Below are 25,841 nucleotides of genomic sequence, written 5' to 3' on the forward strand. Positions count from 1 at the left end.
GGAGGGGACCTCTACCGATCCAGTACCACACAGCCAAACCATGTTCTTTTTCTTATCTCGCGCTCAAGAGGGGAGAACGCCTGGGAGGCATCTTTCGAATGTAGCCCGAGCTGCAGGGCTGCCTTGACGGCGAGTCCGTGCACGGTCCACGCCTGGACGGATTTCTGCGTCCCCTGGAGATACTGGCCCATGAGCAGGAGATACTGCACTACGGGAAGGTCAGTTGCTACTACGTCAAGGTCGGGGGACAAGAGTGCATCAACCCACCGACTTCCAGAGTCGTCCCTCGTAGCATTTCGCCCCGGCACAGGTTCAATGCCTGCCGATAGTAAACGGTGGACTCCTTAATCCGCGTTTCCGCCGGGGCATGGCCGGACACGGCGGTCACCTTGGCCATGGCCAGCATGATGCTCAGCAAGCCTAACCAGGTTCGGCGGACTTTCTTGGCATTATTCTTGAATTCGTCGTATGTCTCAAGAAAGGTCGGGGGGTGGATGTACGGGAAGAGCAATCCCGTATCGTAAAAATAGCGGCGAATCAGCTGTAATGTCTCCTCGGACGACGGCAAGGTGGGATTCGTCATGAGCCCGGCCAGCCCAGCCGTGGGCGTGGAGCCCGACAACGGCGATGGCGGCCGGGTGGCGCTGACGAAGCCGCCATCATAGGCGATTTGATCGATCCGAGGCGTGTTGATTTCATTTTGGTTGCTTTCCCGGTGCGACACTGCACGAGACAGGTGCCGCAAAAAGGCGATGTTCGAGGATGGGCCTACAGCAGTTGCGAGTTAGCTTAAGCGTTGGACGAATGGGAGACGAAGCGCCTTCACCGAAATACCCGCAGTCCTCCTCATCCGCGAAGGTTACCGCGCCCATGGCGTCAATGGGGTCCTCGGGCCCCGCCAGGTCGGCCAGGGGCTCATGGCAGGGTCCCAGTTGGCCTTCGCTCGGCGGGCTTCTGTTGGTCATTTGCGCCGCCAGTCCCGACAGGTCCGATCGCATGGTAGTGAGGTTTTTCTCGAGCGACTTCACCCGGGACTCCAGATCTTTGAGGTAGCTTAGGGCCGATTAGCACACATACACGGCAGCAACAAGAATGAGATGTTCCGGGGCTCACTCTTTCTGCACGATCACATTTGTGGCGGTGACTGGCGGGGTATAGACACATTCGAACCCCAGGTCTTTGCACATGCCACACTGGGGCCGAACGCCATCACACTAGAGACAGCAGCGATTAGTGTGGCGGCTTGTCTTTGCTGCACGGCGGGCCACAGATGCCATACATACCCTGGACTTTCGCGTGCGACATACATCGCAAGCCAGGGCCACGCGGCGACGTTTGCCCGGTGGCCCCTGGAGAGATAGTTGATCGGATGGCGGCTCCATGATGGGAGGCTGGTAGCTTCGATGCTTGCTTCTGGCTCAGCTCGTGCTCAGCTTCTGCTGCAGTTGTCTCTACCGGGCCGGTGCAAGGGGAAGGAATGGAACTGGGACTCGCGACGGGGACTGGGATGGGGGGATTTGGGAAGAAGGCAAGGAAGGGTAAGCCGGCAATCGGGGAAAGTCCGGAAACTGCACTTCCGCTGAGTAAGCCCAGAACTAGACTGACTTCCGATTGGATTTAGGTAAACCCTAATCCAACCTGAATTAAATGGATTAACCATACCCAATCCGCATGGATATGGGACAACCCATTGCGTGCATGTAACTGAGGCGGCTTCGGTCTCTTCAACATGGTAGCTTTTCTTACTTATCTAGGCTTAGATGGGTGTATTTTCTCTGTATATGGTGGAGAATAGTCCTATCTGTATTCTGTACACACATATATATATACTAAATATCAGGTTCCTGAAAAATAATATCAATTATTATATTATTAAACAAAATATATAGATATCAAGTGGTACGGGTAGAATCCTAGAAATGCAGGTGGTAATTAGAATACTACGGGTTGCCTGATTAGGGATGTACCTAGTTGGGGATATATCCATTACTCCGTCAGCTGCAGTGCAAGTGTCCAACCTGCCACCAGACTACTGTGACATAATATCTTCATTAGTTAACTATTCCCAGGTCAGAAATTGCACATTGCGCCACTAAAGGTAATGAACTACATCAGAGCGACCCCTCTTCAGTCAGAGATGAGTTTCTCGATATCATCATCCACTGACCGATAGAAGCCCAGCGCCGTGATCATCGGCTTATCGTCGAAGCGGTAGAGATAGACCGTCTCGCCCGCATCCGCAAAATGCCGGTAGGCATGCCAGGAGGGTACACAGAAGGTGTCTCCCGCCTTCCATTCCAGCGTTTGGCCTCCCACCTCCGAGCGACCCTTGCCGCTGATGACATGATAAACAGCGGACAGGGTGTCTTGCCGGCGCGGGGACGACGTGCTCGCAGTCAGCCTTTCTGCGCAGCCGCCCAGAACACGACTCACTGGTCGTTCCCCCTCCGTTAGTCCTAACCGTGCGGAAGAGGGTCACGGCGTCGGGAGCGCTTACCTTCTCGACCATCGGCTTTCAGATACCGCTGTGTGGCCCAATTGCCCTCCGTCGCATCCAACCGAGCCTTCATCTGGTCCCAGGGAAAGACAATTGGAGAGGCAGACGTGTCGACATCCTCGGCCGGGTAGCGAGGCTCGCTGAAGTGCTCGACAAAATGCACGGGGAAGTGGCGAAAGTTGGGCAGATCGAGGCCGTCCAGCCAGATCATCGGGCCGCTGCCATCCTTGCCATGGTCATGGTAGTTCCAAGTAGGCGTCAGTATCACATCTCCTTTCTGCATGCGGATGCGTCTGCCATGCACCGCCGTAAAGCCCCCGTTGCCCTCGATGATATAGCGCATCGCAAACGCGGTGTGTCGGTGCGCTGGGGCGGTCTCATTCGGCATGACTAGTTGCAGGCCGGCGTAGAGCGTATCGGTGGTGTACGGGGCATCTACTCGGTTGGCGGTTGTCACTAACAGATCCTAGAGAGACCAGCGGCCAACCAATCCTAGAGGGGCATACCTCGAGCAGGGTTCACCAGCATCAGGACTCTCCGCTCTGCCTGCTTTTCGGTGACCAGTTGACCAGCACGCAGCAGGTTGGGGCGGATGCTGTCATACTTCCACACAAAGGGGACGGCGGTGGGGTTCGGCTCCGGGGGGTTGAGCCTCGTCATCTGGGTCCAGAGGGGCAGGGTCTTGCTGTCCTCGAGATCCTGCAGCAGTTGCGCCGCGCTGTCCGCGCTCTGAGGAGGCGTGTCGATCATGGAAGGAGCCATCGCGAGGTGACGAACGGTGTATTGGTATAGTTAGTATTTCGCAGAATTATAGAATCCGGCAACTTCCAAGTACAGCTCCTCCGAAGTCGATTACTGGCGTTTGCTTCAGAACTTATCCCTTCTGAGGAGGGCGGATGAAAGTGCCTGTCGGGCATAGAACGGGTAGGGGCAAATGGCGGGGAGAGGTCGGGTCGACCTCCAGCCCGAACCCACCCCTCAACCAGTACCTTATAGTTATAAGATGCTACCTATAGTTCATATCGAGCACAAGCCACATCATCAAATTATACGATACAGGAACGTCTCCTGTCAAATACAGATTTCTACCATGGTTTCCAGAGAATGGCCGGGTGCGGCTCCCAATCACCAATCACTCACGGTCAGTGCGTTGGCAATCAACGACATGGCATGAACATTCTTTCTGACAACTGAAATTGAAAACAGATGCCAACATACCCCAGTAACTGCCTCCAGTTTGCGAAGACGCTGGACGGTGTCCTTCCCAGTTCCTCCAAGCTCACGGGCGCGCCGGTGAAATTGAACATCCTTCTTGTCGGAGCGGGTCTCGGAGGGCTGGCCACGGCCATTGCTCTCACGCAAGCCGGCCACAAGGTCACCATCTACGAGCAGACGGCCGTGCTGGGGGAAGTGGGTGCGGGGATTCAAATCCCGTCCAATTCAACGCGCATCTTGTTCGAGCTCGGCCTAGAGCCCTATCTGAAGCCTTACGTCACCTCGCCAGAGTCTATCTCCTTCCGTCGATGGCAGAATGGGAAGGTGATTGGAAAGACCAGGTTGCTTCCGGACTTCATCGATAACTTTGACGCGCCTTATTACGTGATCCATAGGGCGGACTTTCACTCGGCGTTGTGTCGGAAAGCCCAGGACATGGGTATCGAAATCAAGCTGGGGGCAAGAGTCGCCAATTACGATCCGGTGCTGGGTAGCATCACCCTGGAAGACGGCACAAGTCACACGGGAGACCTGGTCGTCGCGGCGGACGGTACGTCTCCCTTGCTACCTTTTTCTATGACACCGTGAGCTGAGAGGATGACAGGCATCAAGTCTGTGGCTCGGAAGGTGGTCCTCAATGGCGAGGAGATGCCTTTCCTAAAGCCCGGCTTCGCTGCATATCGTGCGGTCGTTGACGTGAACCGGATGCGAAATGACCCCGAAGTGTCCTGGATCCTGGAACGACCTGCACTTAATATTTGGTAGGGTGTCTTCACTTGCATCTCCTCCGGATGGTCCCTTTGCTCACGCTAGACCACAGGATTGGGGACTCGAGACATGTCATGACCTACACGATTGGGGCGGGCAAAGCCTTCAACATGGTGCTCTCGCACCCTGATACCTCCGACCCGGCCACATGGGACGTGCAGACGGCCCTGCAGGACATGAAGGCTGAGTTCCAAGGATGGGACCCAGTGTGAGTCTTCTCATGCAATGTCTATACGAAATTCCCTTGCTCACGTGTACCCACAGCCTCACCAAGATCATTGGGATGGTGGAGAAGACGGTCAAATGGCCCTTGATGAGCGGCTCCCTGCTCACTCGCTGGACGAGGGGCAAGTTGGTCATTCTGGGCGATGCCGCTCACGCGATGCTGCCGTATATGTCGCAGGGTAAGATATACGCCCCATTTGGTGTGAACCCCCCATTGACTGGTCCGCGATAGGCGCGGCGATGGCCGTGGAAGACGGCGTGGCTCTGGCGCGCTCCTTATCCCACATGCAGTCCCCGGAGCAGCTGTCCGAAGCATTAGCCATTTTCGAGAAAGTGCGGATCGTACGGGCGGGCCAGATGCAGGAGGCCAGTCTGCTCAATGGCCGGCTGTGGCATTTTGCGGATGGGCCCTTGCAGGAGGCTCGCGATGCGGCCATGGCGCGGGAAGTGGAGGGTCTTCCATTTAGTCACAGTTCAAATCAGTGGAGTGATCCGGCTACGCAGATGTGGTGTTATGGCTACGAAACTGAGCGCGAGATTGACCGGGCATGGACGGAGAGGGAGGGGGCTGCGGAAAGAGTAGACAGTCGATACCGTAACATGTTATGACATCCCGCATTTAAGAACTCGGCAGACTGGATTTTTATTCCACATTGAATAAATAGATTTACCAAAGAGATATCAAGCTAGACTTAGGTATATAAATGTGGAACGCAGCTTTGCAACAATATTAAAAGTCAAGGGTAGATGACTCTAATCAGAAGAGTAGAATAGCTCTCAAAAGGAACCAGTCAGATATCGTCTACATTCATGATGAGCTACTTTAGGCTTGATATCCGCTTGATGAGTCATGTATCATGACATGCCCCCGAGGGAGACGCATCCTGAAATGTATATATCGACACTAATGCGGTACTACACACAGCCCGCGGGTATGATCCGCTGATTCCCCGGCATGGGTCTCGGCTCCACCAATTCTGTATCTCCGACTTTTGGCCTCTTCATTGCCGTTCTGCAACCTGCTTGCCGCTCTTCCCCCACATCGGAACAGCGCGAGTATGGCTATAATTCCGTGTAGCACCCAATGAATTAGGGCAAAGTAATCGCTCGATAAGCCTTGGACACCGCACACCCCCGAACATGTCGACCATTCCCCTCATTATTGATGGACGAGATGTCCCGTCGCCTCTTCAAGGCACCGTCGTCAACCCGTATGATCAGGGTCCTGTCCTCTACCAAGGCGCGACCAAGGAACTGGCTTTGCAAGCCGCACAGTCCAGCGCACAGGCATTTACCACATGGTCCAAGACCACCCCGGTAGAGCGCCGGACCTTGTTATTCAAGTTGGCCGAGGTATGCGAACCCGAACCCGGAACATTTCAGAGCCCTGACTTATCAATGCGACCAGGTTCTGCGCAATCGAGCCGAGGAACTCAAGCGCGTGTGTGATGAAGAGATCCATTGCGGCCCCCTGTGGGCAGAAATCATCACCAGCGACGCTATCGGTCTGATCGAAGAGTATGGCGCCCTCACCACCAGTATAGCCACCGGCTCACTGCCCTTTATCCAAAACGGTCACGGTTTAGTCCTTAAAGAACCGCTCGGAGTAGTGTTCGGGATCGCTCCGTGGAACGCTCCCATAATCTTGGGCCTCCGTGCGGTGGTGGCTCCTATCGCCGCAGGGAATGTCGCGATCCTGAAGGCAAGCCGCCCCCCGAACGATGCGGACCGCGAGACCGTCTCTGACTAACTATTGTAGGGATCCGAATTGAGTCCCCAAACCCACTACCTCATCGCCTCGCTGTTCCGCGAAGCTGGTTTCCCTCCTGGCGTGCTGAACTTCCTTTTGCATCGACCGGAGGACGCGGCGGATATTTTCGATGTGCTCATCAACCACCCCGCCATCAAGAAATGCAACTTCACCGGGTCGACCCAGGTCGGGCGTATCATCGCCTCGCAAGCTGCCCTAGCCCTCAAGCCCGTATTGTTAGAACTGGGCGGTAAGAACTTCACTGTGGTACTCGATGACGCCGACTTAGATCTTGCGGCCCGAGAGATCACCAAAGGCGCCTTCCTCAATGTAAGCACGATCAGACTTGGCACTGCGTGGGGACACACAGCTAACATTGATGCAGAACGGTCAAATCTGCATGTCGACCGACATGGTCCTGGTCACGACCGCCGTGGCTCCGGCTCTCGAAGCCAAGATCCTGGCCATCCTGAATGATATTGATACCACCTCGGTGCTCATCTCCCCGGCAGCCAAAGCCAAGGTGGAGATGCTCGTATCCGACGCGCGCGATAAGGGTGCTCGAATTCATACACCCCCAAGAGTCAATGACCCCTCGCCGCGCAGCTTCCCTCCCACCGTGGTGACGGGGTTGACGCCTCAGATGAAGCTCTACGAAATCGAGTCCTTCGGTCCGGTGGTCGGCATCGTGGCAGTTGAGACGGAAGAACAGATTATGGCCATTATCGGGGAGGCTAAGTACGGATTGTCGAGCTCAATCATTTCACGGAATCATTACCGCGCCCTCGAGCTGGCTGGCTCTATCAAGGCGGGGGCGGTCCACATTAATTCCATGACCGTGCATGACGAGCCCACTCTGCCTCACGGAGGGTATGGGGATAGTGGTTGGGGTCGGTTTGGCGCTCGCTGGGGGTTGGAGGAGTTCGTCCAGACTAAAGTCGTCACCCTGCATCCGTAGGGTCGACCAGAGTGAAAGAATGAGCTATATCAGCCTTACTATATGAGTTATCTTTATTCTTCTACGACTTTTGAGTCAGCTTCATATTTACATTGCTGCTGTTCCCTGTCTGAAGTATCGATGGGGCCAGAGGAGTCCCGGGGACTGGGTTGGGGCCAGCATTCTGACAGCTCGGATGGCCCTCTAGAGGTGAGAACCGTTCTCTGAATTCCCATTGACTTGTATATATTTGAGAGAAAAGAGAAAAAAGAAAGAGAGCTAGAAATAAGGCTAGGCAGAAACGTAAATTTACTAGAAGAATTATACCCCGACATCAGAATATGCCGTTCAGCACGTTTGTCGATGTCATCCTCCGTCCAGATCCCAGGTTCAGCCGTAGTGGGTATCTGAGAGCGGGATTCAGTCTCAAAAGTCCCCGGCCCCCATTGTAAGACTCAGTGAGGCCTCCGAACTAAAAAAGCCCGGATCAATGAGTTGCCATGTCCACGCGCTGGAGGGGGAGAGTGATAATGACTCGGGCGTGACTCCTGTTATATTCCCTTTGAAGCCTTTTTGTCAGTTTATATTAGACAGTACTTTCTGGGGTTGGGAAATCAGGATTCGAGCATACCGCCAGAATCAAATGCCATGCGCAGCCTTCCTAAAGTGTCTCGGCATTTCATGAGAGTCTCGTTTCCCTTATCCAGGCCACGAAGAATATCCATGGCTGTGTCGAGCAGGGTTTGGAGCTTTGTCACTGACGACATGGAGGTTTCTCCCGAATATGCCGGAGTCCTTTTCACGAGAAGAACACCCAAGATTGCGAGAGAAGCGTTGAACGCTACGAAACGGATGAGTTATGACTGAGAAAAAAAAAGCCCCTCCGCACAGCTCTCAACTTACTGTAATAACAAGAAAACCACCATGCTCCAAGCAAATTCTGGTCATTCTTGGACCCAGCCAGGACACTTTTGCTGATCTGGAAAATTTCGCTGCATGTACGTACCAGATCCTCTAATAGCGCGGCGCCAGAATTCCGAAGCCACTCAGACTGATGCTCATTGAAGGCCGTGACTCCCTGTAGGTCAAGGAATTGGCTGAGAACAGGTCGTAGTATCAGGATCCTTGTCCCGAGGTAGCGGAGTGAGAGCAGAACGCGGAATCTTGTTGTCCCAATAGTAAGAGGGACATCATTCAGTGAGTCTTTGGAGTTAATGATTCCTAAACCGGGGGGTAGATTATCCTGCCACTGTGCTAGTTTCCAGCACAGTCCTGAAACTTGATTGAGTGCCTCGCTCATTGTAAGGCAGGTACGAAATCCCAGATTTTGATCATACAGCCGCTCCAATGCGTCACCCATAATATGAGTTATGGACCTGTCACATCACCGTCCGTCAGTCCGTGAGATCACATAACCAAATCAATAAAGGATCCTAGTACATTATGGCATCGAAATACCCCAGACTAGATATCGTGATGGAGCTGGAAACATTGCTAAACGGGAGATGCAAGCTCGCTCCTAGTCTCACATGAGACAGCGGAATCAAAGGAGGGCGTCCATATCTGACGCTTAGTAAACTATTCGCCATCGTCAATTATTGTGTGCCATCTATTGTATGGTAGGCGCAATTACCGATCATTCATAACACACCAAGACCATAATCTCTTTCGCACTTCTTGATCGAGTGGTGACAGGTTCTTCGAACCCGTGATATGAAGTCCCAGTTGATATGCCCCTTTCACTGCCAGGCCATGAAAGGTCCATGTCATTGAAGCAGATGTCGTTCCTTCGAGATAGGTCTCCATTAACAGGAATAGTTGCACTGAGTCTGTCAGTTGAGGCTGAAGTGAAGGACTGCAGGTTTGTGTCATACCCATTTCCAATGAGACACGGCCTATGATACTCGGTCTTATTAGCTCAACTGCTCGCTCAAAGTATATCTTCGATTTCTCTGCCCGTTCGTGCGTTGGTGAGGTTGAGCGCGTGACATTGGTCGCAATGGCGAAAATTACATTAAGAACGCCAAGCCACGATCTTCTCAACCCCCCAAAACCATTTCTCTGCATCTGCATATATGTTTCTCTGAATGAGTCTTCATGGATGCAGGGTATCATCAAATTAACTGTGGTGAAGTACAAAAGTAGCAAGGAGTCTGCTTCTTCTTGGGAGGGGAGCGCAAATGGTTCCACTCGAGACCCGCGCCAACCGTCTGATGGGATGGTGAGGTCCGTAGGCGTTCTAAGGAAGGCATCGAAGCCTTCATCGCTTGATTGTTCCATGTCTGCGGGACCGCCCATCATTGAAGGGGAAGGAGTGGCCGCCGGGTTAACCGGATGCCCAATGGAATTGATGATAAAGTGCAAAAAGGCCACGTTGGATGAACTGCCTTTAGTGTTATCAAAACTGTCAGCTAAAGTGCAACAAAAAGACCTGCAGCTGTCCTGGGAGAACCTTACCAAAATATTCGTCTTCATCAGCGCCGTCTTTAAGTGGGACGGCACCCATGCCATCCACTCCATCATCGGGATCAGCCGCCGTTTTCAGTCCTATGGCGGATTGTCGCGGTTCTTTCCCCGGAACCGCAGAGGGGATAGCTGGACGAACCTCAGGGGATATGTCATTATTAGCTGAATCCAGTACATGTAGCTTCTGTTCTATAATCTGCAGCCGACGCTCGAGCACTGCATTAGCCTCAAGCCTATAACAAATTAGCGCGATATACGACAGGACTTGTACATGGTCTCCTCACGGATCACTCGTTCCATTATCAGGTACAGTGACGCGCCGAGTGGAAGGCTGTTCATATTGACACTGTGTTTCCATATCTTCACATGACGAACAAGGCTGATCACCATTGCACTGTTATGCCGATACTCGAAATTCAGCATCTGTTTTCTGCAGCTGAATACATGATAAGAACCTACACGAGACTTGCGTACGCGGCAGGCTCGACAAGCCACTGAGACTCTCTTTCGTTTCCGACCCTGCGGTCTTTCTGGGCTGATATGGCTGGAATCGCCCAACGAGGGAGTTGAGCGCGCGTGAAGCGAGTTGTCCTCCATGGTGAATCAATTCTATGAAGCTGGACTGATTGAGCGTTGCAACAGGCGCATAGGCGCACTTAAAGTCTTGCAACAAATTGTCATGCGGAGTTTCCGGGCCGTTTGGAGTCCACAGGCGGGGGTGGAGACTCAGGTATCCAGTACGTATCTTTTACAAATTAAATGCTGAAGTAGGACATATCAAGTTATGCGTAGTGTACACCAATCAGTTAACTTGTGAATTGATTATTAATTTTGAATTACAGATAATGTGGGGTGGACTGGGGTCCAAGTTGGGCCGTTGCTTACCACAACCAATCCTTCCCGGTTCATTCATTATTTCTCCGGCGTTTTTAAGGTTCCTTCATTGGCAGCTGGCGATCCTAGGTTCCTGAACCAGTTAAATGCGGAGGTCACCGGAAATACCGGGGAGATGTCGGGGATGTCGCGGAAGCCGGGTAAGCCGGGAGGTTGGGAGAAGTCCGAGCAGATTGAGATTCCCACATTGTTGACCATGGCTAAAGCAAAGGAGGGAAGATTGTTTTAGAATGTCAAGTCTAGAGGCTACCTTTGACTTCTAGTATTGACTTCACTGAACGGTCTCTGTCTGGACGGGAACCGTATACCTCCATTCTCGCTATTAGGATATGTTTAGTCCGTTGCAAGGTCAACTCGAATCTTGACAGGATCGTCAATTGCAACGGTGATTACCTCTTGTATATTGATATTGCTTTTTAAGTCTTGCCTGGGGTTGAACCGTCTGGCAAACATCCACAAAATGATTTCTGCTCAATGATTGACAGGCTATGAAGTAGGCGTATCAGCACCAGTTAAGACAGGGATAAGAAAAAGGGACCTACTTTTGTCCGATACACTATTGTACGTCTCGAATTGCATTTCACCAAGGCATGCCTCAAATGCAAACTCAGATATTATATCGAGTGCCAACAGCAGAACGCCGGGAAGAGAGGCACTGCATGGCTGTGCTTTGCATGCTGCGCAATCGGATCTATCAAACAAACAGCCGTGTCGTATATTGTTCCCTCACGCTGCAGTTCACTCCGGATAAAGTATGAGAGATGAGTCAGTTGTCTTGAGTGTTTCTGCCAATCTTAATAATGAATAGACTCAAAAGGAAGATGAAATATTCGGACTTTTCGAACTTGGACATTTGTCTGTAAATGATGCCAGAAGCTTCCAAGTCATTGAATGAGACCTCATTGGGCGAGATCGTCAAAATCGGTCATGTCAGCTGTAAATAAATGTAGAGGCAGTTATAACACAGTACTCACTGAGCCACATACCATACTTTTGGTGCAGATCAAGAATCTCTGTGTGAGGAGATCCCCTCGCATTCTAACCAGAAAAGCCTCCAAGAGCTCGCAGCAAAATATGGAGCAGGAATTGCCTAGAGGGGATGAAAAAAGCACACTATACACACATTTCACAATAACCCAGAGGGTCAATGCTGCGAGTCACACCAGTAATCCAACTACATAGACCAGTGTTCCAACCGCTTGCGAATGCTCCGTTATATGCTGCAAGATCATTATATAGACTTTGTTGGTTGATGACGGACGTTTATGTACCGAGAAGACAGCCGAACTCCCCGGCAGCAGTAAACATGGAGATGCAGCATACTGAATACTAGGAAACAATATATACAAGTCTTGAGACCGCCTATGGGTTTGGGATTGCACGCCCGGACCCCATTCCTCGTTTCTGAAGAGAACAACCGCGGGATTTCCCCCCGGTATCCCCGGCGAGCAAAACAATCCCAGCTGATTAGAGGGGGTTCCATTAGGCCTTGTGCCTTTTAGTGACATTCGCAGCTTATTTATATCCAGAATACTCCTTCCTATGCTGGGTGCTATGATAATTTGTCAACCCCCGGCACAATGTCCTCTCACACTCGATCCGCAGCACCGGACACCAAGACATTGGAGGAATTTTTTAACGACGCTGCGAGTGTCCTTGGAGAAGAAAATGTTTCGCGTACCCCTGAGCATGGTGCACTCAATGGGCTTCAAAATTCGGATTCGTACGGAGATTCCTTCTCAACCGTTACAACCCATCAACCGAGCGGTGCTGTTCGCCCCAAGAGCGTAGAAGAAGTCCAAGAAATCGTGAAGCTGGCTAATAGGCACAAGGTGCCTCTGTGGACAGTTTCTAGGGGTAAGAACTTAGGGTATGATTCCGTCACCTTGTAACTTGTTTCAATCGGACTCTTGCTCATGGTACCAGCTACGGCGGATCCAGCGCTGTTGTCAAAGGGTCGGTAATCCTTGATCTCCACCGGATGAATAAGATCATCGAATTGAGCGAGGAATACGGGTATGCTATTGTGGAGCCCGGGGTATCTTTTTTCGATCTTTATGAAGAAATCCAACGAAGGGGCCTGAATCTCTGGCCTTCAGTTCCGGCAATTGGCTGGGGTTCCGTATTAGGAAATACGGTGGACCGCGGCTTTGGATATACACCTAATGGAGAACATTCGCAGTCGCAGTGTGGCATGGAGGTTGTTTTGCCTAACGGGGACTTGCTTCGGACAGGCATGGGAGCCGTGAAAGATAACAAGACCTTTCCGCTGTACAAAGGGTATGTTCCATCAATAAGCGAGATTGAAAAAAGGAGAGAAATTAACTCAAAGACTAAATCAGAGGGTTTGGACCTGGCCTTGACGGTCTCTTCTACCAGTCTAATCTTGGTAAACTCTTTCCCTATTTCAAGTTACAGATGAAGAAACCCACTCACACCTAGACAGGAATTGTTACCAAGATCGGCATTCATATCACTCCGGCCCCAGAAGCCTACGCCACCGTTGAAGTGAGCGTACCTCGAGAAGAAGATATTGTTCCCCTGGTTGGCACTCTTTCAGACCTCATGCGCCGCTCGATCATACTGAACTCACCTTCCATCGCCAACATCTTCCGCATTGCCTTGACATCCCAAGTCCCCGAAGTTCACGCCAAACTAGCGCAGTACATGAAGCCAGGCTCCTACGTCCCTTACCCTGTATTGGAGGAAATCCGCAGGGACCAAAACTGGGGCTTCTGGAGAGCATATTTCTCACTCTACGGTTCGGTGGAGATGCTCCCCGCCCTGCTGGCGACAATCAAGCGCGCATTTTCGGGCATCCAGGGCGTCCAGATCAAATGGCGAGAGTTCCCCGGTAAGCCCGGAGAGGCTATCACCGCGGCTGAAATCAATGAAGAGGAAATCCCGCACAGCGGCATCCCCACACTCGCACCGCTCGGAATAGTGAACAGTCGCTCGGAAACTGGCGGCGGACACATCGACTACTCGCCCGTCATTCCTGCATCCGGCCGCGAACTGTACGAATGGTACCTAACTGCCAAACAGCGCACCATGGACGCAAAGTTCGACTTTTTCGCCGACTTCCACGTCTACCCTCGCTATGTGATTGGTATTGAGCTCATCATTTATACCCTGCAGGAAGAGGCGCGCGTCCACCAGCTGTGTCGGCACCTCGTGCAAGATGGTGCGCAGCAGGGGTATATACCGTATCGCACGCATGTGAGCTATATGGACAATGTAGCCAGGAAGTTGGACTTCAATCACTCTTCATTTTCGAGGTTTGTGGGTCTCATGAAGCATACGCTGGATCCAAAGGGGATTTTGTCTCCAGGTAAGTCGGGGATTTGGTATAGGGATGTGTCTGAGGTGATGTCGAGTTTGCATTTGTAGCGGGATGAAAGGATCAGAGGCATATTCTGGACATATCTATGCGAACTGGTGAGTTGAACATATTATGATTGTGAGCGGAGTTACAATTCCGTTTTACAGACGAACATATATGATGATTACTTAAATATCATAACCTTTGGGCAGAGTACCATTAATACAAAAGACAACAATAAGTACCAACAAGAAAAGGAAAATAAGGGGGAAGAAAGACGACCAAGTCTAGTCAGTAGAGTTCATAAATTCCCTAAGCCCTGACTATGCCTTACGCACTTCATCTAGTGCTCACCTGGAACAGTGGGCCAGACCAGAAAATTCATAACAAAGCAAAAGAACTAGGCCACAGGGGTGTGCCTAAATTGGGTATACTGCACCGTAGTGTAGCTGTGGTCAACAGCACACGGGGTTAGGCGCTCATGCCATCAGCCTTGCCTTTGAATTTATAAATAATGGAGAGTCACCACCTACTGGAAAGATAGGACACCTTTCAACTGCTAACAGCTGGTCAGCTCAACTCACCTGTCCCTATACAACTCTAAGTGAACTACCACACAAGATCCTGACGAATATTTTTCGGGGCTCTGCCTCCCACGGCATTTACATCTACAAAGGGTTGTGGCAGCATCCTATCATGATTATTTGCTAGGACCAGCTCTGACGGAGGCCAATTCTACAAAGTCCTGGGCGGCTCTGCCCATACGATGGGCCTGCAATCAGGTATCGAATGGGAATGGAAAGGGTCAGTCATACCTTCCAAATGGCTCGCAATCGTGGCTAATGATGGGTAACTGTTGACCTACACTGACGTGGAGGATCCCTATCAAGAGTTGAACCTAGTCAATTGCTCAGACTAAGGTCTTCGCTCCTATATAGGGCGGTAGATGCGGCTGATCGAAAGTCAGTTGTCTTGTAGCGTATATGTGGGTGGATTAATCAATTTTTTACTAAAGTTTTCGATCAGATTAGATTCAATTACTCGAAATACATATATTAAAAAGAGAAATAAAAACTCATTGGCCACAGCCTGTGTCGCTGTCTTAAATTTAGTCGTCCTCATCAACGGGACAGGCAACGGGATGGAAGTTCAGGCGGACGGAGTTTCCTGCAGAAGTTCGCTTCAGGTTTTTAGCGCCATCAATGGTCAGACCAGATTTGGTGGAAGTGGTATCGTAGGGTGCCAAGGTCAGACGAATTTTGGAGACACCTGGCTGAGAATAATCATCCTCCTGATAATAATTGTAATCAAGATCACCACGGAATCGGATAACATCGCAATATCCACTGCCAGCTGCGAAAAACTTGTCCGGCCCAGCAACAGCAAGATAGTTTCCACGGGGGACCCTCTTGGAACCCTCAAAGTCCCATAAGTAGAAGTATGGTTTGCTATCCATCCCGGCCTGGACTGATCCTTGATGCTGGTGGCATGAATATTGTTTGTGGCACACTTTGAAAACCTTGGATTTCTCTTGGCCGAATTGCAGGTAGCTCCAAACACCATTATCTCCCCCAAGCCTTCCATACTCATCACTGCTCAAACGGTAACAGCTGCCATAAAAGAGTGGGGGACCTGCGGACTCGGAGTCTGCCCAGTTACCTGCCGCTTCAGCGTCCATAGGCACTCCGTGACGCATATGGTGATCATCGTTGTTGGCATATTCGTCGAAGATGCTAACCTGAATTGCTGGAGAGTCGTGAGGGGATGCCCCAGCGTATGTGGTCACCATAGAAACCGCCAGTAAGGCTTTCAAGATGTGATTGGGTAAGAATCGCATATTTGCTGCTGGTAATTGAGGCTCGTTTTTGTTCTTGAAGTGATCAATCAATAATGGCCTTCGCAAAGTGCGGCGTTTAAATATTCATGATCTACCGGTCTTCTGAATTATGGTGATATCACACCTGCTTACGGGTAGCAATGGATGTAACATATAAAACTCGAGCATGTCATGCTTAATTTTGACGGGGCTTGATCTGGTCTAAGTCTAGAACACATTTTGCAGCTGGTTAGGTTTTGCAACGACGAAATATTAAGTTTGGTCTGCAGAGTTAAGTGTGGCGTGTAAAGAAGCTTTACATCCAAATAGCTTATTTAGATTGAAAGCTACAGCTCCACAGGTCTGTTTGCATGCATATCATTAGTAGACAGCTGATCTACTCAATCGTTACAGAAATACTGCAAACATAAATTAGAGTGATAGACCAGCAGGACTGGTGACATCACAATATCTACCCATCCATCCCGACGTTTACCACGGAAATCAAATCCGTGATGCATTATGAAGCCCTTTCCCGACCAGACCATTAAGAGGCGCCCACATTCTCTAATTAAGTTGCCGAGCCTAGCATCGGGTAGATCCTGCCCCGCCTTAGGTCAGTTCTATAATGGGTAAGGCCTAATAGAGGTAGTAATATATTCTAGGCTAGTGATAGCAGCACAGCACTTATTAATATAGTCAGGGAGAATAGACCTGTGTATAACTAATTATTTATCTCTTCCCATCATTATCTTCCAGCCACATGGTTATCTCAACTAAGATACTGCTGTTGATCGCGGGGCATTACTACAGGACGTGGAAGACGAGAGCCAGGACAAAAAGACAGTCACATGCCGATCTCGATAAAGGCTTGCTGAGCTCCGTTCTGCAAACAGGCTGTACGGCTGAGGAGGAACAGTCAGCGTGGACGGATGCGCTTACGGCGCGGGAAACCCGGACGCGTGTCCTCCCGGTCGTGCCGATTCTACAGATCATCAGCATCACGTATCCCAATAGCTAAGCTGCTTCCAGAAGATCAGGGCGATAGACTCCTGACGGCCGCGGTGGCCTTCCCGCCTCCCTTGGAAGGCGTTTATCGCATCAAAAAAAGTCTAAAGAGGTATTAGCTTGCCGAGTATCACGACGGGTTTCACCGTACTGTGGAAGTATTCGAGCCCGAAATTGCCTCAATAGACTCCAGGGTCGCCGTAGAGCCCTTCGGATTGGTCAGTTCAGATCTTATACTCCGAAATAACGGACTCCCATTGTTCAAGCTGCTTATCCATGCTCTGATGGCCTTGTTTAATCTAAGCTTCAAGAAACAAGCCTTCATGTTAGCCGTTTGGGTAGGTAAGCTTGCTGGATTTTAGCTTGTTCTTCAGTTCGACAATAATCTCGCGCTCTGATTTTATTTTATTTTTTTTTTTTTTTTTTTTTTTTTTTTTTTTTTTTTTTTTTTTTTTTTTTTTTTTTTTTTTTTTTTTTTTTTTTTTTTTTTATGGTGTTTATTAATGTTTCTTGCGCCCCCTCATCTGGGTAGTATCACAGATAACCTGATGGACATAGTGGATGGTTTCTCTCCTAGTACGTTAGGCTTGTCTTGTCTCGTCCAATCATCTTGATATGGTTCACTCTGTTAGATGATTGCTCCTACTAGTACTTTGGTACAGCGGAGCATCAAAGCCTATTAGGTTAGACGTGATTATCTAGCCTTTCTGTAGGGTCTCACCTCGATCGGCAACCCTTCGGTCCATAATGAGATAGTATTATTGCTTGAGAGATTCCATGATTCAGGGATATGTCCAACAGCAATGGACGAGGCGACGGAAGGGAGGCAGTCAGATAGCTGAGCTATATCGGGGCCACCTTCACTGCAACACGTCCAATTTCGGTTTGGTATCAAATCCAACGGGATAGGACCACTAACGTTCTACTGAACTCTAAATCATGGATACTGATCAATCTGGGGTCCCTGCGTATTTTTCGCCTCGATATTCTCTACCTGTTGACCAAGTTGACCTGCTGGTTCTGGTTAAACAACCAGCGCAACCCTCCTCCCGCTCGAGTGGAATGTGCAGTAGGACTCTGCACTGGATAATTGCTCCAAGGAGGAAATCTGGCGATATTCGTTGCTACACCCAATCTATGCTGTAACTAACGTGCTGTAGACGGCATCAGGGGTTGATGAGATAGCTGTATGGGAAGTAGCAACCTGGAGACGTCCGGCACGGGTATCTGATTTTGGTGGATCAGGACGCGATGCAGCCGGTGCTTGGTTTTGGGGGGGTGGGGATGGGGATTATCGGACCTCTACTGCATATGTTATTGCGCTGAATATGAGCTGGTTCGATCAGGTGGAGGAGAGGAGACTTCGTCGAGAAAAGAGGGGCCGACGTAGTGGGGATGGGCATGATGATGAGGAGGAGGAGGAGGAGGAGGAGGATAAAGAAGATGATAGGCTTGATGAGAGTATTGGATGGAAGAAGGTGTTAGTGGTGAATATGTATCCCAGAGTCTATTCGTTTCTTTTGAATCCATTGTGGCATATCATGTATGCTGAAACCCCGTGGATTGAGCGTTTGCATGAGGACTATTTCACCCCATTTCCGAAGTAGTTGACTAGCGGAGAACAGAGAGACGGATCCCAGGATGTGACACACATCCAGGGTACAGGAGGTAAAGAGGGGCAAAATACGAAAATATAAGGTGGAGTACATTCAGGTTTCTCACCAGGGTAGAACATGCCTGCTTAAAGCAGAATAAGGTCCTGTTTAAGATAATTGAACATAGAAGTTACTCAACGAAACAGATAGCTATACTAACCTAACTACTGTAGTAGGAGATAGAAAGCAAGCAAAGGAAAATAAAAAATCTTTCTCCCGAACAAGGCAAAGAAAGAGAAGAGGGTTTCAAATTCTTTAAATTCCTCTTTGCTCTTCAACTAAGGTGGTGGCAGCACTTCATGTGTTGCTGCAGATTATCTCCCCGATTAAAGACAGCAGTGCAGCCTTCCACGAGGCAGGGATGCGCGCCGGGCGAGATATGTAGTGTTTTGATATGGCGTACAAGGTCACATTCGCGGCCGAAGAAGCCGGGATAGCGGCAGCCTTCCCACTTGCATTGAAAGAGGGCTGAGGCCGTGTTTTGCGAACTGCGACACAAACGCAATGTTACTTAAGATGCAACCTTATGATGATGATGAGGAGGAGGACGAGGAGGAGGAGGAGAAGAGGCAGAGGAATAAGACGGAGAGACTGCATACTCTGTGGTTCGGCGGCGTTGCCGAATCTTTTGTCGCTGCCGGATCGCGTTGGTGTTCTGCGTGTTCGGCTGTTCCTGGGGCGGCAGATGACTGAATGATGAAAAAGGGTGCGAAGCGTCAGCAGGCTGAGAACAGTTGCTGGAACGAAGATGTGCCCGGGGATTTGGGTTCGGATAATCCGGGCTGTCGCTCACAACCGGCCCCCATTGGCTTGTGTTCTGACTCGGAGCAGGTATGACGCTAAGCCATGCATCAAGGTTGACACCACCGGGACTAGGTTGACTTAGTTGTAGGTGGTGTGGATCACCTGTAGTCTGGGTAGGGAGTGGTCCAGAGGTTTGGGAATACGTGCAAAAATCGGTTGGCTGCCCTGGGACATAGTCCTCTGCCAGGTGGGGATAATTGGCTGCCCACTCCATTGTGAAGAAAGGTAGCTAGGTTAAGTACTGATAGAACGATGAATAAGCACAAGAACTAGAGGAGGATTATTGTAGAAGGTAACTCTGAGGATAGAATCGCCCTCCGATCAGATGGAAGGAAGGAAGAGGTTTTAATAGAGTATAAATCCCCAGGCGGATCTTGTCAAGTTTTTCTGTCCCATTTTGACTGTGCCGTGTTTGTCTATACTGATTGTCAAGGCTTCTGCTATATCGCCTTGTGTCGACAAAAGAGATCCATCCGATATTTGAGAATGGACCAGTTAGAATTATAAGATACGACCTCTGGTGAGACGTGCGCCTGGAGGGAAACATTACATGGAAGCTCTTTAATCTTGGGCTGAACTTAAGCGACGCCTCAGGCTCAACGGATCTTGTTTCAAGGCCGATATTTGAGAAAGGACCAATCAGAATTATAAGAAATAGAGAACCGTAGACGAATAGCAGACCCGCAGCGCTGCAGGAGAATACACGTAGACACCAATCATCAACATGGCTTCTTGGCAGTGAGATGCGTCGATATTTGAGACTCGGCCAATAGGAGTAAGTTTCGACTTGAATCTTACCTCACCGTTCTTTGGAACAGAGCCTTGCTCCTGGTAATAAGCCTCGCCTGTGACGATTGCTGTGGTGTGCCCTGCTTGATATAAAAAGCGACATCCCTTCCCTCCTCACAGCAGTTCTTTTCCGACAAGTCCTGAGTACAGAATCTCCTTTGCAGTATTATTTTCCTCAAAAATCCTCAGCAAACGTCAGCGCTCACAGCCATGGCAGACGCAGAATGGGAAAGGTTCAAGGCGGAGATCGAGCGTCTTTACATTCTGGAAAACAAAACCCTTCCTCAGGTCATGAATGCTATGGAATCCATGTATGGCTTCGAGAGATCGTATGTGCTGATATACTATACTACTGGACTCGGATATACATAGCTGACCCAGGAAACAGAAAACAACAGTATCAACGGCGCCTCAAGAAATGGGGGCTGAAAAAGTACGAACTACGAGCAGCAGACTGGAAGGCCATTGGGAGACGAGTCGAGAAGAGAAAAAGAGAAGATGGCAAGGAAAGCGAGGTCTTCTTTGACGGCATCCAGCATCCACCCGAGAAGGTCAGGAAAGTGAGTTACAAACAGGCTTTTGTGTCCATAAGAGACCAATTCCTTGGTGGTGAGCCTCCTCTGTCAACATGCCGCTCAGTACGTTTCTGATAAAGTCGTAGGCCCTTCCCCATATACCCCTGAAGGGGTCGTGGTTTGTACCCCAGCATCACCAGGCATGCGTCTTGAGTGGGATGCATCTCTCCCTTGGCTACGATTCTCCAAACTACTACAAACAGCACAGGGCCAAGGTACGAGACGACGGAGCCGTTTCTTCCTTCGAGTTCTGAGAACTGTCATATAGATAACGTATCGTTCAGCCTCGCAGCCTCACCCCGGAGCGCCGAGGTTTCATCCCACAAGGAGAACCTGGATTTAATGCAAATACTTGGCTCAATCGTGCCCTGGCACAAGCTCAGCCAACCTCCGAATATAAAAAGTAGCTCCCGAATAGCCACGGCTCTCAGCATACTGATGCCAGAAGACTTTGAAGGCCAGCATCACACTCTTTCTGAACGGCTGTGCGACATCAATCAAACAGGCATGGATCGGCTGCATCTGGAGCTGTTTCTTCTATCGAACAATCTTGCATCGCAAGTCTCAAGTGAGCTATCCTACGCAACCATGAATTCAAATGACAAGCGCATTATGCAAATGTTCAAAAGGACTGGTTGGACCAGCCTGAAGCGTCTGCAGATCCTCCTATCAACGCCAGAGCCAACATCTGGCGCCATAGCTGAGCAGATCTTTGCAAGTGCATTGAGATTGGTCGACCTGGACACTGTGGAGACGATGCTCAGGGCCGGCATGGATCCGAATAATCCGATTGAGACCGTCCGCCACGGGGCGCTTACGCCCCTGCAATTTTCCGCGTCAATTGCGTGGGAAGGCATAAACCTTATGGACCTACTTCTATCTCATGACGTTGATGTGAACTTGTCCTACAATGGGTATTCCGCCCTCCACTATGCCATCCGAAGCGAAAATGAAGAGGCAATGCGAGCACTTCTGTCCCATGGTGCTGTTGTTTCGCCGACGTGTCTTCGTGATGCTGCCATATATGACATCAGCATTGAGATCTTCAGGGACTTTGTTGATGCGTGCGAGGACGACATCGAACTAACGGGGTGGGAGGATATCCTTGCCGAAGCTGTGAAGTCCCGAAACGTTGCAATGATAAACATTTTGCTTGCTAAAGGTGCTAATGTCAATTTCCTGGTGGATGTTAGATTTGATGACCACTGGGAAACAACCACTGTTCTAGGCCTTGGCGTCACGTCAAAAAAGGTTGAAATCATAGAGCCTCTATTGCGCGCTTGTGTTAATGTCAATCCAGATGTGGATGAGCTAGATGACCTAGATGAGCTACATGAGCTGTCTTTGGTTTCACCCCTAGCGCTAGCTGTCGAGACTGGATGTTTCAAAATTACCCAACTTTTGCTTGAGGCAAATTTGGATGTTGGGGCTGCTGATTGCAGTGGAAAATTAACTCTTCTTGAGCGTGCCGTGAAGAAAACCAATGTGGATTTGTGCGGAGCGTTGATAGCTCATGGTGCCAAGGTAGACAGACCTTGGGATTGTGAGGGACAGAGCTCGTCCGCTCTCCTTATTGCCCTGGAAATGAACAGCCTTGAAATCGTCAACTTGTTGATCAACTGTGGAGCACGACTGAATGATGTCTACAGCAGAGCCCCTGGAACTGTGCTTGGTGCCGCCATTGAAAAAGGAGACCGAGCACTGCTTCGTATGCTGCAGCGTGCTGGAGCGTCGGTGTTGCCCCCAAAGCTACGCCGCATCGGAAACATGGAGACTGCAATATATCTGCAGCAAAGTGGAATATTGCAAGGTATTTTGCAGATATGCGGACGCACTATTCTGACGGCCGCAATATTAGCCAAAGACAATGAACTAGTGCAGTACCTGCTTGACGATGACATCAACATCAACATCCTAGCTACGGCTGCAGATATTGACCATTCTGAGCCCGAGCAAACACCGCTGGGGGCAGCAATCCAGACAGGCAATTCCTTTGTTGCTGAGGCTATCCTTCAACGGGACGCCAGGGTTACTGACAGTGACCTCAGTCATGCAGTCGCTGCTAGTATTTCTGACGACAACGGTACTCAACTCTTGGAGCGCTTACTGACAGGCTTCGTTGGAAAGGCTCCTACGGCAGTTGGTAATACGATACTGAACGGGAGACGCGACCTCCTGCAACTCATTCTAAAGGCAGGCGTGGACCCCACAGGAGCGCCACAGCTGTTTGAGGACGTTTGGAATCTGGATGAATTTGATCTGGATACCCCTGAGTCGGTACTTGAAATAGCTGCCGAGCAAGGCGACAGGTCGATGCTGCAGATTCTTCTCCAGTCTGCCCAGTGGGACCCAAGATCAACCGGCCGTGCTTTGGCAATTGCGGTCTTTTTCGATCAGGTTGATTTAGCGGAGGACCTGCTAAATTTCGGGCCGGACGTGAATCAAGAAATAACGCTCTACTATCCGGATGAAGAGGATGAATATGGAGAGGTGGTAAAAGCAAGAGTCCTCGAGGTCTTAACTCCTCTTCAGGCTGCCGTCAAAAACCAGCAGGTGGCCATGGTGCGGAAACTAGCTGAGCAGGCCGATATCAACTACCTAGGCAAAGGTGATCGTCGTCGCACGGCCTTGCAACACGCAGTCGACATCGGAAATATGGAACTGGTAAATATGCTCCTTGCCCACGGGGCTGACATCAACGGGGCCCCTGCTCGCTACGGAGGCGCTACTGCATTACAGATCGCGGCCATTCGCGGATACCTTGGCATCGCCCGAAGACTGATTGACTTAGGGGCAGATGTCAATGCAGCTCCTGCAAAATTCACGGGACGCACGGCGCTGGAGGCAGCAGCGGAACATGGTCGGATCGATATGCTTCAGATGCTTCTTAATGGCGGGGCATCAATTACTGGCGATGGCAAACGGCAGTATCAGAGAGCCTTGGATTTTGCGGAGAGGAACGGGCATAATGCTGCTGCAAAGCTTTTGACGTTCTTTAAGCACCGAGCACAGTCGAGCTCTCCCTAAACAATTTAGAGGATAGGGAGCACCAGCGGACGGTGATATGATGGCTCTCATATGAATCCCTTGAGGTTGTGAAAACGAGCTGACGTACACGTGGTACTGTTGTGCTGTTTGAGACTTCGATTCCAAAAGAGACCCTCTGATTGTGCTGCGACGACTGCATTGTTCGTTTGAATGGAGGCGGAAAGCGCCTGCTTGCAAGGTCAGAATTATACACACACCTAGAGAAATAGACCTTGATTAAGAAAAGATAAGCAATATCCAACCTCCAAGGCCAAGCTCCAAGGGAAGAAGAAAAGGGCTGCCTTGTACCCCTATTGCTCTGGACCGGCACGCGAACGGGCGTGTCTCATACACTGATATACATCAATGTGATCCCGCAGCGCGGTCAGAATGGTCCGAACCTTGCGTTCTGACCAGTCGGATTGCTGTCCTCTTCCAAATCCACCACGGTTGTAGTTTTATAAATATAGTCAAGCCACGGCAGATTCGATCTGCCCTTGGACTGGGCCGCAAATACACTCCTAGCAGTAGCAGCATGATACTGGTAGGCCTGACTTTACCAGGCCCACAACTGCAGCTGAGGCAGGGCTCAAGCGCTACGGAGCTCTCCAATTGTTGTATGCCAGTGCTCACGACTAGCCCCCGCAGCTGGAGCGGGGGCTGTACGATCACACCCCGGCAGAACTGGTGGAGAACGGCCGTGTGGAGACAGCTGATCAAGAGAGTCATCATATGCTTAGCTGCTAGCTGTAATGGTGCTAACTCGGCCTGGGTGAAGATCGGGCCGTACCGGGACCCTAAGGTTTCGATCTATCGCAGGGCCTGGGACCGGGGGTACCTTTTTCTGCTCCAACTGGAGTCGCGCTAGGAGGCTCCTCCGCTGCATGTCCTGACACTCGAACCGAATGCATGTATACATCCTATCTGTCCACCCCAGCTGCTATCTGCTCATCATTCAGATCATCGGTAACTCCACCGAAAAGTCTTATTCTACATTTGACGGGAGATTGTAACCATAACCATAACCATTAACCATAACAATGGCTGTTTCTAAAGGGCTAGTAGTCATAGTCGGTCATCATGACAGGCAGAGCATGAGCTTCTCCCAATGGCCGCCTCACTGTTTGCCTCATTTATGGCCCGGGTCCCTTTCTATAGGCTGGTATGTCGCTGTGACGTGGTCGGAGCTGCATGAGTCGGTATTCGTAATGTGGACGGGTTTTTTGGGATGGTAATCTGAAATAAGAATAAAATTCAACTAAATCATCCCATAGTTAAAGGGCTCTAGGATAGACCATCTTGAGAGCAACCCCTAAGAGTAGGAACCCTGCAGCGGATCTTTAACAGCAGATTTCCACCTCCCCTATTGTACCTACATCAAAAACCGTGCACCTCGACATATTCTCTTCATCATCAAGAGAAAGGTCTGCCTCTATCATTTCTCCTTTCTATGGACACGGTAACCTCCTGGGGCTGATATTCTTGGCCTAACTAGATATCTTTCATTCTACTACTCCTCGACCGCTGCCTCCGGTTAAGCTTTATAATTCAACAGTCATCATGAGTCCTAAGTGTCATACATGCAAGGGCGCCGGCGTTGTTACCACCATTTGCGCCAACTGCCAAGGCCTAGGTGGGTTGTGGAAAAGTGAACAAAAGATTTGTGAGAGCTGCGGTGGTATGAAAGTACTGAACAAAGGAACTTGGTTCACTCGTCGCGGAACTTGCTCGAGTTGCAAAGGGACTGGAGGTTCCGTTACCAACAAGTGGCACAAATGTGGAAGGTGCAAGGGAAGTGCAAAATCTGCTGCGCCATGTCCTCGTGCATGTGCGGCGGGTAAAGGTGTATATAATACGTGGGGTCAACGTCGTTGATGATCTTGAGGTCGTGTTTGATATTACTGTCTTTTGCTACGAGAGAGGCGAAGACTATATGAAGACCGGATTGTTATGAGCTGATCCCGCCGGCAACTATATGGACGTATGAAGGAGGACATGGGGAGGACAAAGTGGTATTATGGAAATGACTTGTCACTCCTGTGACTGCGGCCGCTATATATTTTGATATAGTATCAATGCAGTAATTTACGTAT

At 50.2% G+C, this 25,841-nt stretch overlaps 10 protein-coding genes across 10 annotated transcripts; 5 read left to right on the forward strand and 5 right to left on the reverse strand.

Moving 5' to 3' along the window:
• Nucleotides 1-11: 11 nt before the first annotated feature.
• On the reverse strand, nucleotides 12-1,382 carry Asppvi_011120 (uncharacterized protein; the record flags this gene model as incomplete). The annotated part of the gene is made up of 5 exons (XM_043306955.1): nucleotides 12-208; nucleotides 268-768; nucleotides 827-1,053; nucleotides 1,114-1,214; nucleotides 1,284-1,382. The coding sequence occupies 5 exons, from the start codon at nucleotides 1,380-1,382 to the stop codon at nucleotides 12-14; spliced, it is 1,125 nt and encodes a 374-aa protein (XP_043162890.1).
• Nucleotides 1,383-2,127: 745 nt separating this feature from the next.
• On the reverse strand, nucleotides 2,128-3,259 carry Asppvi_011121 (cupin domain-containing protein; the record flags this gene model as incomplete). Its single annotated transcript, XM_043306956.1, has 3 exons — nucleotides 2,128-2,456; nucleotides 2,498-2,953; nucleotides 3,004-3,259. The coding sequence occupies 3 exons, from the start codon at nucleotides 3,257-3,259 to the stop codon at nucleotides 2,128-2,130; spliced, it is 1,041 nt and encodes a 346-aa protein (XP_043162891.1).
• A 328-nt stretch (nucleotides 3,260-3,587) lies between these two features.
• Asppvi_011122 (putative salicylate hydroxylase) lies at nucleotides 3,588-5,314 on the forward strand (the record flags this gene model as incomplete). The annotated part of the gene is made up of 6 exons (XM_043306957.1): nucleotides 3,588-3,638; nucleotides 3,704-4,262; nucleotides 4,317-4,473; nucleotides 4,533-4,688; nucleotides 4,745-4,884; nucleotides 4,938-5,314. 6 exons carry the CDS (start codon nucleotides 3,588-3,590, stop codon nucleotides 5,312-5,314), a joined length of 1,440 nt encoding a protein of 479 aa, XP_043162892.1.
• A 531-nt stretch (nucleotides 5,315-5,845) lies between these two features.
• Nucleotides 5,846-7,413, forward strand: Asppvi_011123 (putative aldehyde dehydrogenase; the record flags this gene model as incomplete). The annotated part of the gene is made up of 4 exons (XM_043306958.1): nucleotides 5,846-6,058; nucleotides 6,114-6,443; nucleotides 6,465-6,785; nucleotides 6,841-7,413. The coding sequence occupies 4 exons, from the start codon at nucleotides 5,846-5,848 to the stop codon at nucleotides 7,411-7,413; spliced, it is 1,437 nt and encodes a 478-aa protein (XP_043162893.1).
• Nucleotides 7,414-9,506: 2,093 nt separating this feature from the next.
• On the reverse strand, nucleotides 9,507-10,455 carry Asppvi_011124 (Zn(II)2Cys6 transcription factor domain-containing protein; the record flags this gene model as incomplete). The annotated part of the gene is made up of 5 exons (XM_043306959.1): nucleotides 9,507-9,515; nucleotides 9,583-9,779; nucleotides 9,850-10,091; nucleotides 10,143-10,252; nucleotides 10,318-10,455. 5 exons carry the CDS (start codon nucleotides 10,453-10,455, stop codon nucleotides 9,507-9,509), a joined length of 696 nt encoding a protein of 231 aa, XP_043162894.1.
• An 82-nt stretch (nucleotides 10,456-10,537) lies between these two features.
• On the forward strand, nucleotides 10,538-10,981 carry Asppvi_011125 (uncharacterized protein; the record flags this gene model as incomplete). The annotated part of the gene is made up of 2 exons (XM_043306960.1): nucleotides 10,538-10,595; nucleotides 10,701-10,981. 2 exons carry the CDS (start codon nucleotides 10,538-10,540, stop codon nucleotides 10,979-10,981), a joined length of 339 nt encoding a protein of 112 aa, XP_043162895.1.
• Nucleotides 10,982-12,332: 1,351 nt separating this feature from the next.
• Nucleotides 12,333-14,142, forward strand: Asppvi_011126 (FAD-binding oxidoreductase; the record flags this gene model as incomplete). Its single annotated transcript, XM_043306961.1, has 4 exons — nucleotides 12,333-12,622; nucleotides 12,679-13,032; nucleotides 13,095-13,141; nucleotides 13,199-14,142. 4 exons carry the CDS (start codon nucleotides 12,333-12,335, stop codon nucleotides 14,140-14,142), a joined length of 1,635 nt encoding a protein of 544 aa, XP_043162896.1.
• Nucleotides 14,143-15,182: 1,040 nt separating this feature from the next.
• On the reverse strand, nucleotides 15,183-15,911 carry Asppvi_011127 (uncharacterized protein; the record flags this gene model as incomplete). The annotated part of the gene is made up of 1 exon (XM_043306962.1): nucleotides 15,183-15,911. One exon carries the CDS (start codon nucleotides 15,909-15,911, stop codon nucleotides 15,183-15,185), a length of 729 nt encoding a protein of 242 aa, XP_043162897.1.
• Nucleotides 15,912-19,064: 3,153 nt separating this feature from the next.
• On the reverse strand, nucleotides 19,065-19,571 carry Asppvi_011128 (uncharacterized protein; the record flags this gene model as incomplete). The annotated part of the gene is made up of 1 exon (XM_043306963.1): nucleotides 19,065-19,571. The coding sequence occupies one exon, from the start codon at nucleotides 19,569-19,571 to the stop codon at nucleotides 19,065-19,067; it is 507 nt and encodes a 168-aa protein (XP_043162898.1).
• Nucleotides 19,572-20,356: 785 nt separating this feature from the next.
• On the forward strand, nucleotides 20,357-23,748 carry Asppvi_011129 (uncharacterized protein; the record flags this gene model as incomplete). Its single annotated transcript, XM_043306964.1, has 4 exons — nucleotides 20,357-20,475; nucleotides 20,535-20,755; nucleotides 20,808-20,936; nucleotides 20,990-23,748. 4 exons carry the CDS (start codon nucleotides 20,357-20,359, stop codon nucleotides 23,746-23,748), a joined length of 3,228 nt encoding a protein of 1,075 aa, XP_043162899.1.
• Between the last annotated feature and the right edge of the window lie 2,093 nt (nucleotides 23,749-25,841).

This window comes from Aspergillus pseudoviridinutans (assembly GCF_018340605.1).
Source record: "Aspergillus pseudoviridinutans IFM 55266 DNA, scaffold_9, whole genome shotgun sequence".
In the NCBI taxonomy this organism is placed as follows: Eukaryota; Fungi; Ascomycota; class Eurotiomycetes; order Eurotiales; family Aspergillaceae; genus Aspergillus; species Aspergillus pseudoviridinutans.